Source organism: Pinus tabuliformis, chromosome 5_1 (assembly GCF_031772625.1).
Source record: "Pinus tabuliformis cultivar Carrire ecotype Pingquan chromosome 5_1, CPIR1, whole genome shotgun sequence".
NCBI lineage: Eukaryota > Viridiplantae > Streptophyta > Pinopsida > Pinales > Pinaceae > Pinus > Pinus tabuliformis.
Window position 1 is genome coordinate 193,804,600 of NC_142305.1, and position 20,640 is coordinate 193,825,239.

At 37.4% G+C, this 20,640-nt stretch overlaps 1 protein-coding gene across 1 annotated transcript in view; it reads left to right on the forward strand.

The window, feature by feature from the left end:
* Positions 1–18,038, forward strand: part of LOC149164058 (transcription initiation factor IIF subunit alpha-like) — a 31,355-nt gene extending 13,317 nt beyond the window's left edge. Inside the window, exon 9 of the mRNA XM_089431943.1 lies at positions 17,585–18,038. Within this exon, the coding sequence (XP_089288069.1) occupies positions 17,585–17,674 (90 nt within the window). The 3' untranslated portion in view covers positions 17,675–18,038. The remainder of the gene's footprint in view (positions 1–17,584) is intronic.
* Positions 18,039–20,640: the final 2,602 nt, after the last annotated feature.

Below are 20,640 nucleotides of genomic sequence, written 5' to 3' on the forward strand. Positions count from 1 at the left end.
AGATCATCTCCAGTAGAGGTGCACTTTATTTTGCTCTTCTATCCATGTGAGGAAGGTGCTCTGATGATAGGTTTGATATTCTTCATTGAGGCACTGCTGTGCATCTGTCCAGATTTATTGTACCCTCTCTTCTTCCTAGTCTGTAAAGGAAAAACAGGTTGCACCATCGCGGTGGTTCGAGTGTTTAATTTTGAGCTACAACATTTAGTTTACTGTTTCTAGGATTGAATACAAATATCAATGATGCTGTTTTGAGAGTTCAGATTAGCATGTTTGTTGTACTTATTATCATCAGTGTGTTTGTAGGTTAGTACTCTATGGCTATAATTTTAATTAATGTTTTCAGTTATATAGGACTTTCTGCTAGATTATAGGCTGCAAAATCTGCTTACCATCGTGTGATTTTTGATATGTTATTAGTGTATTTGCTGAAGCCTTCTATGAATCTATATATGGATAGGAGGTCTTCTACCTGGGATAGGGAGTGAGGCTTCAGGGGTGAGGGCCCCTAGATCCATGCTTGAGAAAAGCACTGCAGATTTTTGATAGGTTAATTTTAGGTTGCTGTTCTGTTTTGTCTAGCAGTGTGTTCCACGAACAGCAGTATGGCTACATTTAGTGTTAGATACAAAAACAGATTCCTCTGAACTTCTTCCTGTGGAAGTGTCGGGTAAAAATGTTGGAGGAGCATGAACTGCGATTTGATTGGTCTTAAAGATTGATTAGATTGGGAGAGAGGTTGGTATTGAAGAACAAATCTTAGAGCTATGATGTTATCTTCCTAATCAAGTTATAATCAAATTGATTTTTGCAGTATTACTTAGAGCTTCTTTGAATTTTTTCAAAGTCTTGAATTTGGGTCAACATAAGAATGACAGGTGGAGGATTACTCGATCCTTAACATTGCTGAAAATGCCATGGATAAGGAGATGTTTAATGCTCAAGGCACTCTATATCAGAGTGAGAACATCAATCAGGTGATGCTGCTGTTGAGTAAGCTTAGAGCCGTGTGGATGAACAAGACAGATACCATAGTCGCCTGATGAAGATTATTGATCTGCATGATTAGTTTGCAACAATTGAGGATGAGGTTAAGAGTAAAGATCTAGCACTCAGGTTTGAATGGGTTCGCATCCCCTTGATAGTGTTTTGTTCGAGGGGTTTGTGCATGAGAAAAGATTTCCACCTTTGAGAAGTGATAGGAGAACTTTGCCCAAGGGGAGAGGAGACTGGAGAGTGTTGTAGGTATGGAGGAGGAGCAAATTTTTGTCATCATTAGCAAGATGAAGTAGGGTAGCAAGAAAGGAGGACATGGGAAGGGTCACTAAGGAAAGAAAGAATATTTGGGTTCCTCTAGTAAGGGGAAGGAGCTACATCAGGTGTTTCAAGTGTTGGAAGTGTGGTTACTATCCTTCTCAGTGTCATGAGAAGAAGGCGAAGTGGATTAGCTTTCATCCAAGCTTGAGACATACTTCTCCATGGTCTCATGCCTTTCCTTTAACACCGTGTCTAGTGTTGGATGGTGTGTGGATAGTGGAGCCTCCAAACATATGATCTCTAACACGAAAACCTTCAACAAACTTTAGGAACAGGAGGAAGGCATACAAATGGAGGCTAGGCCCTTTATGGATTAAAATAAGCATCAAATGAAGGGTACTACATGATCAAAGAGGATCTTTCAGGCTTGGGTTTCACCAAAATATAGGCATATTCCAATCTTTACTATTTTGTTGCTGATTATAATTTCTCTGTTTTAGTCATGTATGTAGGTGATCTTTATATTTATAGGTATTTCAAAGAAACTCATTACATGGTGTAAGGAAGAGTTGGTTAGTGAATTTGATATGAAGGAGATTGGCTCACTGACTCTTTTGGGGTTGGGAGGTGTGGTTGAGTCCAGGTGGGGCTTTTATATGACAAGGCAAGTGTGAATTTGAGATTTTGAAGATATTCAAATGATGGATATTCATATGGAATCAAATCTAAAGTCATTTGTTGATTTAGGTTCAGATTTGGTTGATGCATGGCGTACAGGTAGTTAATAGTTTCCCTCGTGTATTTGGTAAATAACATCATTTGTTTTATATTACACCTTGACCTAATACATGGTGGAGTGTAGACAAGTTCATTGGACCCTTGCAAAACTAATGCTTTGGTACTTGAAGGGCATAATGGATTTTGGTTTGAGGTATGTTGGTGATGGTGAGTTGGAGCTACATGGATCTATAGATTTTGGTTGGGTGGATAGTGTTATTGACAAGAGAAGCATTTCAGGGTGTTGCTTTAGTTGGGATTCAAGTGGTTCTTTTGTTTAGCAGGAAGTGGTCTTGGGGTTCAGGTGTGGTTCTCAGTCTTCAAGGGCACTCAGGTCAACAAAGGTATAGTATATGGCAACAGAATTTTCCAGTTGTGAAGCTATTTGGCTTTGCAAGTTATAGGAGAATTGACAATTAGACTTTGGACACTATCAAGATTTATAATGACAACGAGAGATGTATCAAACTTTGTTAGAATCAGTGTTGTCAAAAGCGCAATCGGGATTAAATCGGCACGGGGAACGAATCGGAAAAAAACGGAAAAATCGGGAAAAAATCGTTTGGTACAAAAGTATTCATTTTTTTTCAATTTTTTAATATCTAAACCACCTACAACATAAAATAAATACATTGACACATAAATATGATAAAAAACTAATATATAAGATGTTTAATATCATTTCTAGTGCTAAAATCACACATAACATTGAATCATGTCCTGAATAGTAAGTCCTGACTCCTGAGTCCCAACTCAGCCTCAAAATATCAACAAAAAATATGATAATGTATCTCATCATGTCATAATGTCATATACAATAAAATGAAAGTCTAATCCTATTGATTTCCTCTGCCCCTCTTGCGAGAAAATGCCACAGCTTTCCCTTTCCCTCTAGATGTAGATGTTGGTGCCCGTGCTGGTGGAAATGACAGTGGAGTCTGATGTGCTCTAGAAGTTGAAGAACTAGAAGTAGGAGCTATAGGAGTGGCAGTGGTAGCCTGGGCAGGCGGTGTCACCTCCTCCTCCTGTTCCTCCTCCTCCTCCTCCTCCTCCACCTACTCCTCCTCCTGCTCCTCCTCCTCCTCCCCCTCCACTATATCCTGCACTAACCAATCATCAGTAGAATCTATGAGAGGCCTCTCGGCCTCAACCCTCCATGCAGCAGTGGTGTCAATCCCATCCAATGAGATGGCATCCACATCAGGTGTCCTCTCAAGTTGCCTCACCCACAATCGGAGATTGTAGTAGACGTAGACCATGTCATTAAGTCACTGGGACTCCAACCTATACAAAGATCATGAAATAATAATTAATAATTAATATTATAAAAAAATATTGTTTAATGAATTCAAAAATTTATTTGGAAATTTGCAATATTTTAAATGTTTAAGTGTTAACCTGTTGCGCTTCTTGTTGTGTATTTTTTCAAATACACTCCAGTTGCGCTCACATCCTGAGGAGCTGCATGTTTGGCTGAGGATGCGAATGGCAAGCTTTTGCAAAAGGGGTACCTTGCCACCATACATTTTCCACCATGCATCTACAACAAAATTACAAATAAAATTTTAAATAAACATAAGAAAAAAAATGGAATTTGAAGAGACAATGAAATTTGAAACAAAGTTACAAACTAAAAAATACTTGGCATTTTAATCGTCCTATCAGTGATAGCCATCTCAAAGCCAAATGTGCCACCTGCCATCTTATATGTCTCAATTTGTTTAGAGATCTCTATCTGTTGTTCTGGAGATCGCACCATCTTCTGGACACAGGATAAGAATCCATCCATGATCTCATCATCAAAATTAAACCCACATGCATAAGAAAATGCAAGGTTCAGGAAAAACCCAGCAGCATGAATGGGACAATGGAATGTGTTGTTCCATCGCTCATCAATCACTCCCCATAGAAGGAGTTGTTTCTAAAACCCATCATCTCCCTTATCATCATACTAGGCCTGAATGGCTTCTTTGGCCCTGTCCATGGCTTCATACAAATAGCCCATTGCGGGCTTCTCACCATCAACCAACCGAAGAACCTTTACCAAAGGTTCAGTAACGGCGCACACCTCCTACACTCCCGCCCAGAAGTCTTCCTGGTATGAAACTAGTCTGCATACGACCTCTCCTTCTGGTTTGCGACTCATTGACAAAGCACGCCACTCCTCTGAAAGAAACATTCTCTTCACATCCCACATAGAATTCAAGAGGGATTGAAGAGATATGAAATTCGTGGCAAACCATGTAATGGCAGGGCGCACCAACTCTTTGTTGTTGGTGAATCTTCTCATCAAGCTAAGCACAGATGTATGATTATATATAAATTTTGTGATGCTTTTTGATGAGTCAACAATATCATTGACAAAGGGAATTTTCCCTATGTCCTCTAACATCAAATCAATACAATGGGCAACACAAGGTGTCCAAAATAAAGTAGGATGCCTGTCCATAAGCATTCTACCAGCAGCAACATAATTTGCAGCATTGTCCGTTATGACTTGGACAACATGTTGTTCACCCACCTCTAAAATAAACACATCCAGCAAATCACATAAAGTTCTTGCATCTTTGATTTGATGAGATGCATCAACAGATTTGATAAACATAGTCCCCTTGGGACAACTAACCAAGAAGTTTTTAAGGGTTCTCCCCTTTTGGTTAGTCTAACCATCTGACATAACAGTGCATCCTGTTTGTGCCCATGATGCCCTAAAATCCTCCAATCTTTAGGTGCAGTCACGCTTTTCATTTTGAAGAATCCGGCCTCTGAAATCATGATAAGAAGGGATTTTGTACCCCAGGCCAACACTGGCAATAGCATCAACAGTAGGTTGGAAAAATGGATTATTCCTTACAACGCTGAAAGGAATATCACTCCAGAGGAGAAATTTTGCCATCAACCTGTCAGCTTGTTCTTTATCAGTTCTTTTTAGCATTGAACCGATAGATGGTTGTGAACCAGGTGTGGTTCGAGGAACAAAAAATGATGATGCAGCTACCAGATTGACTGATGCTGCAGTAGAACCAGTGCCACTTGGCCCACTTCCTTCAGCTGACCTTTTTAGTTGCCTTTTGAGTTCTTCTTTGGCCTCTCTAGTGTGCTCTAATTCTTCCAATGCTCTCATGGCTCTTTGGATAATTTCAGCATTTGTATTTATACAGGGCCCCACATCATGTCCAGGGATTTGTGCAAGGTGAAACTTCAACCTGTACACCCCCCCGTATATCTCCTTTCCACACAACTTGCAACTCAAGTTTTGTCTATCATTCGGAGCTTTAGGTTCACCATATTCCCAGAAAGGATCCAATTTCCTTGGCATGTTTGTTTTTGAACTTTGAATTTGCAAACTTGAAGTCTTGAATGGTGTTTTGGTGCAGTTGTGAACCTATGGGAAAATACAGATTAGCATTACAATTTAGCATTTACAAAATTAATTGTTACAAATTTACAAATTACAATTTAGTATTTTAATTTTTAATTTTTAGATTGATGATTGTACAATGAAAATCCAAGTTACCCATAACCCGACCTAAAACAACCATTCCAAAGTTCAAACTTCAAAGTTTCAAACACAAATTACCCAACCATTCCAGAATCCAAACCCAAGTTACCCAACCAAATGGCAAATGCCAAAAACAATGAAAAAACATAAACAATGTTTAAAAAAAATGAAAACAAAAAAAAAATTGGTTCCCATAGTCATACCAAGTTACCCATCCCAAATCAATGAAGAAATACAATTTTTTTTTAAAAACAATGAAAAGTTGAAAACAAAAGAAAAATGGTGCCCATACCAAGTTTCCCAACCAAAAACAATGAAAAACATACAAAAACAATGTTTTTAAACAATGAAAACAAAAAAAAAATTAATCCTCATACCGTTTCTATGGAGAAATCGGTGGTCTCCTCTTGATTTTCTCCTCTAAGCACTTAGATTTGGCTAAATAGTAAAAACCCTCTTCTCCAAGAGCTCCTCTTCCCTCCGCGCACGCCACTGTCCAAATGAGCAACTGAAAAACCAAAACAAAAATTATAAAATCGTGTTGCCCAGACCCCGCACGATTTTTTCAGTGAAAATCAAAAATCACGATTTTTTTTTCCAAAAAGCGCGATTTTTTCGTATAAAAACCGCGATTTGATCGGCAAGCTGAAAAAATCGCGATTTTCACAACACTGGTTAGAATCCAATGTTTCATGATCCATCCAAGCATATTGAGATCATGTATTGATTCATTAGAGACAAGGTCTAGAAGGGAGCAATGGTTATCTAATACATTCTTATAGATAACTAGGTTGTAGATATCTTGACCAATCCTTGACAATGGGGGAGTTCAATATGTTTCGGGAGACTTAGGAGGACTAGAAAAATAATGGCTTCTCAACACTTAGCAATAAGACCAAATTAGATGTACTCTAAAGATATTTATTATGTTCCTACTATGTCTCTCTCACTTGAATTTGGTTTACCACCTCTTGTTTAGTTAAGCTATACTCATTGCCAGCGATATACTTCACTCCATTTGCAATGGACAAGGATTTCAACATTTATTCTATTTGGTTTTGGAATATGCTGTCACAATTGGATACCTCTTCTATCTTCAGAACCAAGTTCATTCTTGCATTGTGCTTGTTCTGTTCTGTAATATTGGGTCTTCTTTAGTAGTGCTTATTGTTCTGTTTTGTAATATTGGGTCTTCTCTATCTTCTTTAATACAACCTTCATTATGAAGGCTAAGCAATAGGGGCAAGTGAGCAGTGCCCTTGTATTCTTGATATGTTTCATGTGGGAAAAATCTACTACCTCCACCACAAGCCAATAAGTTTCAATTCTTTTAGCCCTTGGAGCAATGTGCTCTTTGCCTGACTTCTGTTGACTCAATAATGCCCTTGCACAATGCTTCTCACAATACCTCTTCCCAATTGTTTTTCATCCTTCAGGTTTTAAGGCTAGCCCATAGGTATACTCACCTAAGAGTTCACAAGGCTCGAAGCCAATACAACAATATTTATCAAGGCATTATAGCTTATCATGTCACTAGTGGGTATTTGAACTCGGGTTGGAAGATAACAACCATTCTGCCCAACCACCTGAGATAATCCTACTTGGCTAATTTCATATATATATATATGTGTGTGTGTGTGTGTGTGTGTGTGTGTGTTATATATATCTATGTATATATAAATACATTATTTCATTTATATTTAAAGAAACATCTAGAATGCCAAATTAGTTTCAAAATATATGAAAACATGCATATTTTTTCATCAATGAAAATAGAAATGACATCCACAGTACATTATCGATTAATTATTTGAGCATCAATCATCTTGGTTCTAGTGATTACAAACAAACATACATAATTTTAAGCATATATTAAATACTAGATCATTAACTTAGTGTTCAAATAGGTTATCCAACAATGTCAACATGACCAAATAGTGTTGTTTACAAAATAGGCGATATACGCCTTGAAGTAGGCAGACGAAAGGTCCAAATTCGAAACACTAATTTATTGTCTATGACAAATAAAGTAGTGAGTCTATCTACTATTCTCGTCTCCCTACACCAACACGATTGTTGCGCGGGCCTTCATGTTGTGGTAGTTAAGTAGATAGAAGTGGAAGTTGCGGAATTGAAGATGAAAACCCTACTGCTGTAGGTGGAGTCTTGGACATGGACACCATGGCATTGAATAGGGGTGGCATTCAACATGATCATCACTATTCATTAGTGCATCTTCTGATTACTCCAAATACAACTCTCTATCCTCCAAATTATCCTCCTCCCAATTTTTGTCCCAAACCATCAAGACTCTATTTGTCTTTTCCTCCTTACAATAATCGGGCGACAATCACTAGTTGTAGTGAACATAAACCATCTATCTACCTACCTAGTTTACATTTAGCCAATTTCATTTGACGTTATGGATGAAACTGTAGGTGCTCCAACACCTCTCCGCGGAAGTGTTCACCACCTGTGAGAGCATCCATGTTTCCAAATGTTGTAGATATGGGGTAGCATTGCCATGCATGTTCCACCACTCAAGAGAAGATAGATTCCCTTGATATTTGATTACATTGTTGGTTCTAAGGCACTATTGTAATGGATGTAATGGCTCAACTGTGTTCGTATGGTGTCACACTCATTAGGGACTGAATTGTCCAATGCTTTCATATGACCAACTTGAACCTCTGGATCTTGGTGTGGTTTTCCCTTGGTCCCCCCACTAGGTTTTGGTGATGAAAGTTGTGATACATGATAATATTTATGTGTATGAACATATGTTAAGGCATGTATGAAATGTTTAGCTTTTCCCCTTGTTTTTCCACCTCTAAATGAATATAATTATACAAGTTGACATCTCTAGGCTCATCAATGTATAATCTATCCCAACATGCTATCCATATGTTCATACAACTCCCCAATTATTAGCTGATCTAAATCCACAAACTTGATCACGTGATAAATTGGCGTGGTGAATTGCAAAATATATCCAACTTGTGAGCAAAAATGACTATCAATAACCATCTTCTTCATTACATTAACACCATCTATATCAATGCTCTTGTCATCCCATGCACCACTCATCACCATAGCACCCAATGCTTGTCTCACCGTAAATAGGTGCCCAAAGGTGATATAATAGCTAGCAATTCTAGTTTTTACAATCTTAAGCAGCTTCATCTTGGAGTAATTTTGATAAAATTAATTGACCCTTGCATGCCGTGTGACAAATTTGATTAGTTGTTTCCCTCTCTTGCATGTTTGATAAATTGTTAATTTTAGTTAACAATGGTATGTTCTATGCTTAGCACAATTACTTTAATGTTCCTTAAGCAACCCAATATCAATTTCAATTTCAATTTAGATTTCCAGTAGCAATCACATTAACCATTAATCACATTGACAGTGAAAGTAGATAGAACGTGAAACAAAATGCGGAAGACAAGCCAAGACAAGAGGACACCATATTTGGCAGATGCCAGGGAAAAACCTCAATGTGGGGAAAAACCTTTGATCAATTCTATTTATTATTATATCAAAATTTCAGTAGAGAGAGAGAGTACAAAAGTCAAATTGACTTGCCCAATTCAAAGTCAAAACAATCCTATCAATTTTTGCAGTCAAACTTCAGCGCTAATCAAAAAGTGAACGCTAGTCAAATCGAAAATAAATCATCTTCAAAACAATTCGGTCTTTCCCACTCAAACTCGGCTTGATCAAGAGTTCAAAGTCATCCCAAAACAACTTCATCAAACTTGGTCAAAGGAGAGAAAAATTGTTGTAATTGCAGTCAACCTTGATGTCTATGCTAGTCAAATTGCCTAGCTAAGTTACCAGAAAACGGATACGGGTACGGGGTTTGAAACGGATACAGCAAATTTTCAAAAAATCTGGATACGATACGGCAGGAAACGGCACATAATATATATATATATATATATATATATATATATATATATATATATATATTAAAAATAAAAAATTCATATTACCATTCATATTTCAGAATCTAAATTATCTGTATCATCTATGATCTATCATCATCAATTCAAGTTTCAACATATGCCATATTGAAGCAACGTTTTCAGTGTTCACTTTCCAAAGAGGCAGAGATTACCTTCTCATATCAAGCCAAGGGTTCCTTTTTTGCTAGCTAAATATATCTTGTTATCTGGGCCGAGTTTACCTCTTATTACTTGCTAGTCGAGTTCGCTGCTTTGTGGGCTGAGTTCTGCCATTTTAAATGGGCTGAGTTTTGTCCTTTTGAGGACCCAGTTCCAATCTATTTTTGGAGTTCAATATGCTACTAAAAAGGGGGTTTAGTCCCATCTTGTTGTGCCATTCAAGCTGCCCAAGACCTCTGTTATTGGTGGCTGAGGATTTGTTTGGAAGAACTGTGGGTAATATTTGATATCAGTCTTGCGTTTTTTGAATCTATCTTGTGCTAGACCAAAACAGTTCCAGTAAAAACTTAAAAGCCAAGGGAGGCAGTCTTGCTTGTGTCTGCCTGTATCATGTCAACTATGTTCCAACTTCCAAGATGAAGATAATGCCAAATGGCAAAACCTCTGATTCTTTGTCCTTTTATGATATAATGGAATGAAGCCATGGAATCCTTTGATTCCAGCATTGTTAATCCAGGTTTGCCTATGTATTTATTACTAAAACAAAATGAACTATTTCCCTCTTCATGGATGTTTGAGCCATTTCAAAGCATTGTTGCACTGATCTCAAAATTTAAAATTTTGAAATAACCTTTAAGATATCTGGGGTGCTTTCATAGCTCTTCTTCCCATTTCAGTGACCAATCCATTAAAATCTTCAGAGGGCCATTTCATAAACTACTTTCAGATCATGTTCTTGTACTGTACAGTGTCCTATCTTAATAACAGATTTTTAAAACTACAAGCGTTTCCAATTTCTGGGTCTAACAGACCAAAGCTCATTCTCGATAATTCATGTGCCTTTTAAGTTTTTACATAGTACTTTCCAATTTTCATGTCTAAAAGACCAAAGCACATCCTTAACAATCCATGTCCTTTATTGCATAGCAGTTTGCAATTTGCTGAAACGTATTGGTTTTTTTAAAACGGAGAGGGTTTTTTCAGGAAAACGCCTAAAAAACGGCTAGAAAAAAAAACAAAACGTTTCCAAATCACCCAAAACGTTTTTTGGCCGTTTTTTGCCGTTTCTGGGGTGGATACGTATCCAAAACGTAAAACGGCGTTTTGGCCCTTCAGGCAGCCGTTTCTGGTATCCTAGCTGCCTAGATTCCCTCGATTTCTGTGCGCAGAAATGCGGCCTAAAGAGACAAAAAAGATCCTCCAAAAATGGCAGTCAAAGCTAGTCAACAACCCCTTGGTCAATGCTGGTCAAACTTCGTTTGTTGCCTGTAATTTTCGGTCCTGCAACTCAGCCCAGAAAACTCATCCTTCTTGCCACGTGTGAGAGAGAGGAGCTGCCCAATAGCTGTACGAACCAATGAGAGGAGAGAGAAGAATGTGTGAGTGATGATGATGCCAAATGAGGTGTGAGGTCACTTGTATTTATACAATTCACTGTGGGTGAAGAGACACGTCCATTGGGCTTCTTGAGCCTACATGTTGATGTGGTCGGCCTAAACAATTTTGGTCCTCTCGAAAAGAGGAATTTAATGCAATCATCATCTCCATCAAATGAGGTGTCCCAAGGTGGAATTTAGCCCTAGTTGCCAATTTTAACACTCCCTCTCAACTAGGGAGAATTCCATCTGCCAATCCATTTGTCGTCATCGATCATCATGCCATCCTGTTGTCATGTATCATCTTTGCTTTATTGAACCATGATGTAATAATGAAGAAGAATAGATCGCGAGTGAGTCACAATACCTTACCACTCTCCATTGACAAAAGTCAGTTTAGAAGTAGAATCTCAATTGATCCCAGCTCAAGTTGTTGAACACCATGCATCATAGACATGGGAGTACGATAGTACATGATGCGTCCATTGGTAGTGCTATGGTCCCTATCCACTTTTCCCAACTCATTGGCCATATGAGAGGTACTTCCCAGGAGTCCCGGACTACATGGGTATGATGTCTGTTGGGACATCAACAGGAGAAGGTGAATCGCTCATCTTGCTCATATGCCATAGGAGAAGGTGAACCACTCATCCTATGCATATGTCAATCGTAGGGCAAGGTAAACCACTAACCCTACACACATGTCTACCATCATGGGGTATCACAGGGGAAGGTGAACCACTCACCTTGTACATAGCGCACTAATAGGGGAAGGTGAACCACTCACCCTATGGTCGTTCATAGCTCCAAGAAGTACACCAGGAGCTCCCAAAGCTCTCTCTCGGAAGGCTAAGAATTTGACCTTCCCTAAGGGCTTTGTGAGAATGTACATGGCTTAGATTGAACAATAGTACTCATAGTAGCTAAGTACCCTTGGTACCTATTCGACTTCTTACTTTCACAAAATGTTCCCCTTGGAGCAATATGTCTTCAGCATCTTTGAGTGTATTTGAGCCACAAAGGTCTTTTCCTTGTGGAAACACCCTTAATCACTATAAAAGGGCAATCGATCTCCTCATTTGTACACACACAACTCATATTCTTTCTCTCTCAAGTGTGAATATTAGCAAGGAAACCACGGGTCATATAGAAAGGACGAGTTATAAGTGTTATACTTCTCTGTTGGACGAATAAAGAGCAAGTCATCAAGTTGTTTCTCTGTCTGATGTTGAAAAGAAATAAGAGGCTGAGGTTCTGCTTGTAGGAGGCCGAAAAGCCTCAGATTTTCCCTTACTTCTATGGAAGAGACAAAGCCCTATGAAGATCTGTTAACATGCATCTATGAAGGGTTGGAGCCCTAGAAGTACTGTTATCTTATATCTATGGAAGGGCTGAAGCCCTATAGGAATTAGACTAGATATGCTGCCTAGATTGAAGTTATGAGGTCTGTTTTAACAAGCATTGAGTTTCTCTCGAAGTTGACATAGATTGACTTATGAAAATCACATTGTAAACTTGTTGAACTAAAGAATTTATCCTAGAAAAGATTGTTGGGTTTTCTCCCTAGTTTAGGTTTCCCAGGTGAAAAATTTCTCTTTTTATGCTTGGCTATCTCTTTATGATCTTAATATCATTATTGCATTGTTGTTGAGATTTTCTATGTATAATTGCTTAATGATCATGTGGCATAAGATGATCATATGAGATAAGATTTCTCTATGAAAAATTCAACATGTTCATCCATCATAATGTTATTGGAATCGAACCAGTGACTGAACCATAAAACCTTGTGGATTGAGAGTCGGTCGAAACTGAACCAAAAAACTAGTTTACCAAAAACACAAAATATTCAAATTTTAAAGAAAAACATATATATTCATGTTCATCCATATGAATCCAAATCATTTATACGCAAACTTTCTCATTTATATAGCAAGCAATAGTGCATATAACCAAAATAACACTTAGTGCAAAACATCACTGAACCAAAATACATCAAGAAGCAGGATCTAAATGGATTCTATAGTCTAAAATAGCATGATACTACACTACTACAACTACAAGTGCTAATTTTCATCATCAGAATCATCCTCCTCCTCATCCTCGTCTGCAGAATGAGTAGCCTCCAAGTCTGCAATGGGATTATGACTTGATTTCCTTGGCCCTGAAGGTGGTACTTGTGATATATTTTCCTCTACAACTTGTGGAGGTGGGTCCAAGTCCAACCAAGAAAGGTCTTCATTGTCAAATGTTGGTGCCTAACTCTCCATAATACATTCTGATGTTGGATTAAAGTCACCCAAGGTTGTTGCTTGATTCAAGGGTTTTGTTCAACAATTGGTTATGCCTCAACCTAAGGTTGTACTAAACATAGACCATGTCATTCAACTGCTTTTGCTCCAAACGATTCCTCTTCTTAGTGTGTATATGCTCAAACACACTCCAATTCAGCTCAGACCCTAAAGCACTACATGTTTGGATCAATATTCGAATTGCAAATTTTTGCAATGGGTGGCATTTGCCACCAATAGGCTACAAAAAGGGTGGAAGGCAAAGAAGTAATAGCAAATGACTTTGAAACTGGGATTGAATGATTGCAAATTACAATTAGTAATATAATAATTTGTACCGTGATGTGTGGTTTAGCTGTAAGTCTACTTGGGCAAAGCTCAAGAGACCGCAGTTCAAAACTCATTGAGTACAATGACCTGCTGTGGTGGCGGCTCAAGGAATAGATTCCCCACCCCTGCCTTGGTGGCATGTGAGTTTGCTCTTGCTAAAATCATAGGATCTTAGAATATCCGACTTGCAGGTAGTTGGATGTACTCTTGGTGTTATACAGACAGCTACAAGGATTGATCCTGGATCTCCCATAAATTAGGCTTGGCAGTTACCGATTCACCATGTGTTAAAAAAAATATAATAATTTGCAAATTTTAACAATTCTTACCTAGGGGATTCCTTGCTCTATTTCGTATAGCCATAGAAATGCTAAAGGAAATCCCTTGCTCTATTTCGTATAGCCATAGAAATGCTAAAAGTACCGGTACTCATTGAAACTCAAGAACTTCTTATGAATCTGATCTTGAGTCTTGGGATCTGGGGCCATGCACTAAATGCATTTATACAGCCCCCCTAGTACCTCCCCATCTGCCTCAAAATTCGTAGTGTAATGGTACATTCATAGTTCAAAAAACCAAAATGTTTTCATCAATCAATTTCGAATATTTGTTTAAGCTTTTCTAATTAGTAATGAATGAAAAAAGTTAACTTATAAGCAATTAAATCCAAAATTACATAGGATATAAGTAGTAGCCAACTACATGTCAGTGAAAAAGACGGTGCATGTGTGTTTAAATAGGTTTAGGGGGGCCTAGGGACAAATTAGAAGTGAGAAAACCCAAAAAAAAAAAGTTCGAAATTTTTTAAGTTGGGCTGCGTAGGGATGGACTTCATGGAACCGGTCCTAAACTGATTGGTTTGGTGAAATAGGTCAGTTTGGTACCAAACTAGCATATTCCAGTTCCAAAGCCCTAACCGAACCGGTTTGGGCCTAAATCGGTCGTACCTATCTGTTCTGCGAATTCCGGTCTGGTTAGTGTAACATTGATCCTTCAGGGCTATTATCTCTATTGCAATGGAGATGTGATGGAGGATTCACCAAATGGTCGTAAAGACGACCTTCTTCAATTGTGTTGTTGAGGAAGAGATTTACATTGAGCAGCCAGAGGGTTTTGAGGTACATGAGAGGGATTCCCACCTCTGCAAATTAAGGAAAGTGTTATATGGGCTCAAGCAGGCTCCTAGAGCATGGTATCCCAAGATTGACAACTACTTGTAGAGTGTGGGCTTCACCAAGAGTGAGGCAGACCTGAACCTGTATTACATTCAGGTGAGGGGAGAACCTCTCATACTGGGGTTGTATGTTGATGACTTGTTTCTCACAGGATCGGAGAGGCTCATAGCGAACTGCAAGAGAGACCTAGCATCAGAGTTTGAGATGAGGATTTGGGTTTGATGCATTACTTTCAAAGTTTGGAGGTGTGGCATAAAGAGGAAGAGATCTTCCTTGGGTAAGGGAAGTACATAGTTGAGATCTTGAAGTGATTTAGGATGTAGGATTGCAGAACCATGTCCATGCCACTTGTGACCAATTGGAAGAAGATTGACACCTCCAGGTCAGAGGCAATGGACCCTACTTTATGTTGTATTTTCTACAAGGTGAGCAGTAGAAAACAATTTTCTGATCTGATAATTACTACCCAATGATCTTCAATCAACTTATTCCATGCCACTGATATCATTGAGTACTTATACACAAAATATCAGCAGTAAATGTAGCAGAAGCAGTAAGGATCATAGAAAGAAAACCACACCCAATAGAGACAATATTTTTACCATGGGAAACCCAACCTTGGGAGAAAACCCAACAACTTATCTTTCGGAGGAATCATTCTTTAGCAATGTTTACAAATCCAATTTATCTAGAAATCGAGAAAACCCAACAACTTATCTTTAGGAGGAATCATTCTTTAGCAAGGTTTACAAATCCAATTTATCTAGAAATCTGTGCCAAGTACAGATCCAAATACTGGTCAAAACCTGGTCAAAGCAGCAGTAAGTCAATGTTGGTTAAACTAACCAAAATGCTCAGAGATCAATGTTGGTCAAACAGTCAGCTTGCAGTAAAACTTCGGCCCTGTGGCTCTTGCGGTCAACTGCAGTGAAATTCCTAAACAGCCAACCACCTCAGATAACTCCTATAATGATTATTTAATTAATTCCCTAATTCAGGACTTTAGACAACAATTTAATTTAATTATTTGACTTACTGGCCACCTTTTTGGAAAAATGAAATGGTCAACGACACATTAAGTTATATCCCTTGATCTCAAGAGATGAGATGAAATCTCAGCCATCCATCTATTTAGAGATTAGTGTTAAGCACTTTATGAAAGGAGTTCGAGCTGTTGAGGAGATCATTCGATTGGCATGCTTGGCCATTCAGCTGGAAAGAACGTTTTGACAGTCAAAGCAGCAAAGAGCAGGTCAAGACACTAGGGTAGCATACAGGCAAGATCAGATCAGTGAGCAGGTTAAGAAAAAGGGGCCATACAACCATGAGTTTCCTGGGTTGTACAGGCCGGAATTCGTTGGGCACAGAGGCTGATTTGCTGGGCTGTACTGCTGGGATGTACAGTGCTGTGTAGGGGTCGATTTGACTTAGATTTGCTGGGACAAATTGCTGTAGCAATTTTCTGTTGTAAAGATCTGCTGTAAACTAAATTTCTAAAGCTGAATTGAAGCCCATCGTTTGCTGGTTTTCCCCACACTGGGGTTTCCAGGGTATATCTATGTCATTCTTTTATGTGTGTTTGGCTTTGTGAGTTTTGCTTCTGCTGTTTATGCTAGTTAAGAACCATAGATTTTGCTGTTACAAATCAGTTTAGGAAGCATCTTTCATTTCTGTTCTGTGAATATTTGTTGAACATCAAATCTGTAGCTGGGTTTTCAAGAATTAACAAGGATCTCTCACAGACAGGGATTTTCATCAATTCTTGACTGGAAATGTTTACTGTGTTTGGTGCTGTTGTCTTGTTATTAAAAACAAGCAGAGCATGCCTTTTCTATTTAGAAGAGAGCAATAAGAAGTATGTTCTTTTTAGTTTGATAGAAATCGTTGGTTGCATCTTGTTATTAATTGCTTCTCGTATGCGGTGGGTTTGAAATTAGGAAGAGAGTATGATTATTACTGACATTTGAAACAAAGTGCTCTTCCAAGAGCACTGCAAAGACAGTGGGCTTGCTCCCCAACGTTGGGCAACTCTCGGAGATGTTAAACATTTTTAGTTCTGCAGAGCATCCATGTTGAAGATATTGATGGGCCATAAGAATACTATTTACAGATCATGTGTCAAGATTCATTGTACCGTCTCTTATTCCAAGTCCATAAAGAAGCAGGGAACGCTTCTGTTGTGGTTTGGGAGTTTAGTTCTGAGCTATAGCATTTAGTTTACTGTTTTTCAGGATTTAATACAAAAATCAACAATGTGGTTGTGAGAGTTCATTAGCATGCTTGGTCTTCTTATTGGTGTTTTTAGTTTTAGGTGTCTATGTTTGTAGGCTAGATTCTATAGTGCATAATCTGATTTCCATGGTCTGATTTTTAACAGACACTACCCATATGTACACAATTAGTGAGATGGATTCTGACGTTTGTAATATGTATATCCAATTGTATAGTTTCTTTATTTGTGTGAATTACAAATTGTCAAAGCATGGTGCAGGGGACTCTTCTTATTGGTGTTTTCAGTTTTAGGTATCCAGGTTTATAGACTAGATTCTTTAGTGCATAATCTGCTTTCCATGGTCTGATTTTTAATCTACCGATATGTAAACAATTAGTGATATGAATGCTGACACTTGTGTATCCAATTGCATAAATTCTTTGTTTATGTGAACTACAAATTTTAAAAGCATGGTACAGGGGGCTATCGAAGAAGTCTAAGATCTGATATGTTCTTTTTGTTCCTTTCGTAATACAGGACAAGGCATCATTTGCTGCCGTCGTGAAGAAGATTTCTCGCATCCAAAAAAGAAATGGTGCTGACATTATTGTGTTGCGAGATAAATGAAGCAAGTTGTAGCTTTGCGGGAATTTGGTCGATTACTTTTAAACAGCAACGTGACATGTTATCGGTATTCTTGTAGTCTGGCCTGAAGCGTTCATGTGAAAAATGTGTTGCTCAAATCGTTGTGGTTTAGTTAAAAACCCAATCTCATGGAATTTTGTATTATTGAGTATTTACGAAGGAAGTTTATCCAGTTGCAAGAAGGTAGGCTATTCGAATTTAAAATGATAAAATGAGAAAATTAAGAGTTATAATTTAAATTGATAAATGAGGAAATTAAGTGTCGAAGGTTAGTTAAAAAATTTCTGGCCTATTATATAATTTTGGAGTTTTGGACTAGAAGTTGTATGTCAACTTTTTATTCAAACTTAGTGATTCAATACCAAGGCTAAATTCATGTTATTATTTATTCAAACTTACTGATTCAATACCAAGGCTAAATTCATGTTATTATGAATTTTGTTTTGGGAAAAATTATAAAAACAATCAATTCATGATTCTTAAACTACAAATAGGTGAATAAGGTAGAATTAGATTTTTCAAAATTGAATCAATTGGTATTGCTTCAATATCCACCACATAAGAATGATTCAAAATAAGCGACAGTGCTAGACAGGATTTTGAATATATCAATTTATATGCTACAATTGCAGAGTTGTAACAGCTCCATGGTTATTTTCCATTGACGGTTGTTCATGGGTTTTTGCTTTTAATTGTGCTAGCTAGGATTTTGAATACATCAATTTATATGCTACAATTGCAGAGTTGTAACAGTTCCATGGTTATTTTCTATTGAGGGTTGTTCATGGGTTTTTGCTTTTAATTGTGCTAGCTGAGATTTTGAATATATCAATTTATATGCTACAATGGCAGAGTTGTAACAGCCCCATGGTTATTTTCTGTTGACGGTTGTTCATGGGTTTTTGCTTTTAATTAAAAGGTTATGTAACTTTGAAATTATTTTTATTTAAACAAATTAGCTTTCACTAAATACTTGAGTAAAATTGTTGAAAATATTGTTTATAGGGGTATCACAAAATGGACAATAACATATAATGTGGTATTCAAAGTTTACATTATTTTATGTTGTGAAGGGGAGAGAGAGGACTTGAGAGAGAGGGGGAGAGAGAGATAGAGTTGGAAGGGGAAGAAAGACATAGAGAGAGAAAGGTGGAGAGGGAGTGACAAGGGAGAGATGGAGAGTCAGAGAGAGAGAGAAGGGGAAGAGATAGAGAGGGAAAGGAAGAGGGAGAGATAGATATATAGATAGATAGATATGGGGAGAGAGAGAGAGAGTGCGTGACATATGTTTAGGGGGTTGAGATAGAGAGACAAATAAGGAGAGATGGAGGGAGGTATAAATATAGATAGGAGGGGGGCAGAGGAAAGAAGAGAAAGATAGAGAAAGTTAGGGAGAGGTAGATAGAATGAGACAGAGGAGAGGGAGGGGAAGAGAGAGAAAGAGAGGGGGAGGGAAGTAGACACATAATGGAAAGTGGAGAGAGGGAAGAAGAAAGAGTCTCACAAAGACAAATACAGACATAGAAGTTAGATCTAGAAAGTCATGAATATTTAAGATTTTCAATGTGATTGTTGATTTCTAATCCTATTTGATCAGATGCACTATATGCATTGATTTCAATGTAGATATCGATTTAATTCTATATAATACCTTACACTAGATGTATTGATTTCAGTGTTGATGTTGATTTCTACTCTTATTTGATTGCTTGCACAAGATGCATTGGCTTTAGTGTAGATATTGATTTCTAATCCTATTTGATCGTTTGCACTAGATGCATTGATTTTAGCATAGATGTTGATTTCTACTCATATTTGATTGCTTGCATTAGATTCATTGGTTTCAGTGTAGATATTGATTTCTAATCCTATTTGACTGCTTCCACTAAATGCATTGATTTCAGTATAGATGTTGATTTCTAAACCTATTTGTTGTTTTGCACTAGATATATTGATTTTAGTGTAGATGTTGATTTCTGATTTCATTAATTTCAAAGTAATTAGATTAGTAGTGTGCATTGATTTCAGTGTAAGCACATCTCTAGCTCCTCCATCTATATCTATATCTCCCATTGTCTCTCTTTCTTTATCTCTCTATCTCAGCCCCTAAACAAACACACTCTCTCTCCATATATATATATATATATATATCTTTTCCTCTTCTCTCTCTCTCTCTAACATTTCTCTCTCCATATCTATATCTCTTTCTCCCTCCATGTCTTTGCCTCTCTCTTCTTCTCTCTCTGCTCCTTCCCCCCCATATATGTCTCTATCCCTTTGTCTCTCCCCCCAAAACATATACATTCTTTCTCAGTGTAAGCACATAAAAAATATTTAACCATAAATACAATACTTGAATTTTCATCCTAAATAAAATGTTTGCTTCTTGAAACTATAAAATATTTATAATTTGGTATATTCTTATTATTCCCATTTTCCATCATTCAACATTGTTAATTACTTTGCATTTAAACTCGGTAATAGAAAATAACTACCATTGAAAATTATTTGGGGTTTAACACCCTAAAGTCACAATGATTGAATTTCGAGAAAACTACTATTGATATTGGAGAGAAATAGAGACAAGGTATGTCGTTTATTACAATAGCTCGAGTTAAATATTTGAATGGCCTATGATTCCAACTAATCTTTTCATATGACTGATATGAGAAAATGGAAAAACTAATAAGTGTGACAATAGGAACAGTAGAAGAAAATAGTTTCAGATTATTGTTTGTAATTGACTATATCTTAGTATTCACATTTTCTATATATCAAAATTGTTACATTGACACTTTGCACTCAAAATTTGTATTTCCTCATTTTTCATCATTCAAGTTACTAACAGTCTTTCATCTCAACAAATTGAGATAACTAAGCAAATTTTAAATTAAATTGACCAAATTAATCTTAGACATATTTAGCATATTTAAAATGATCAAAATAAT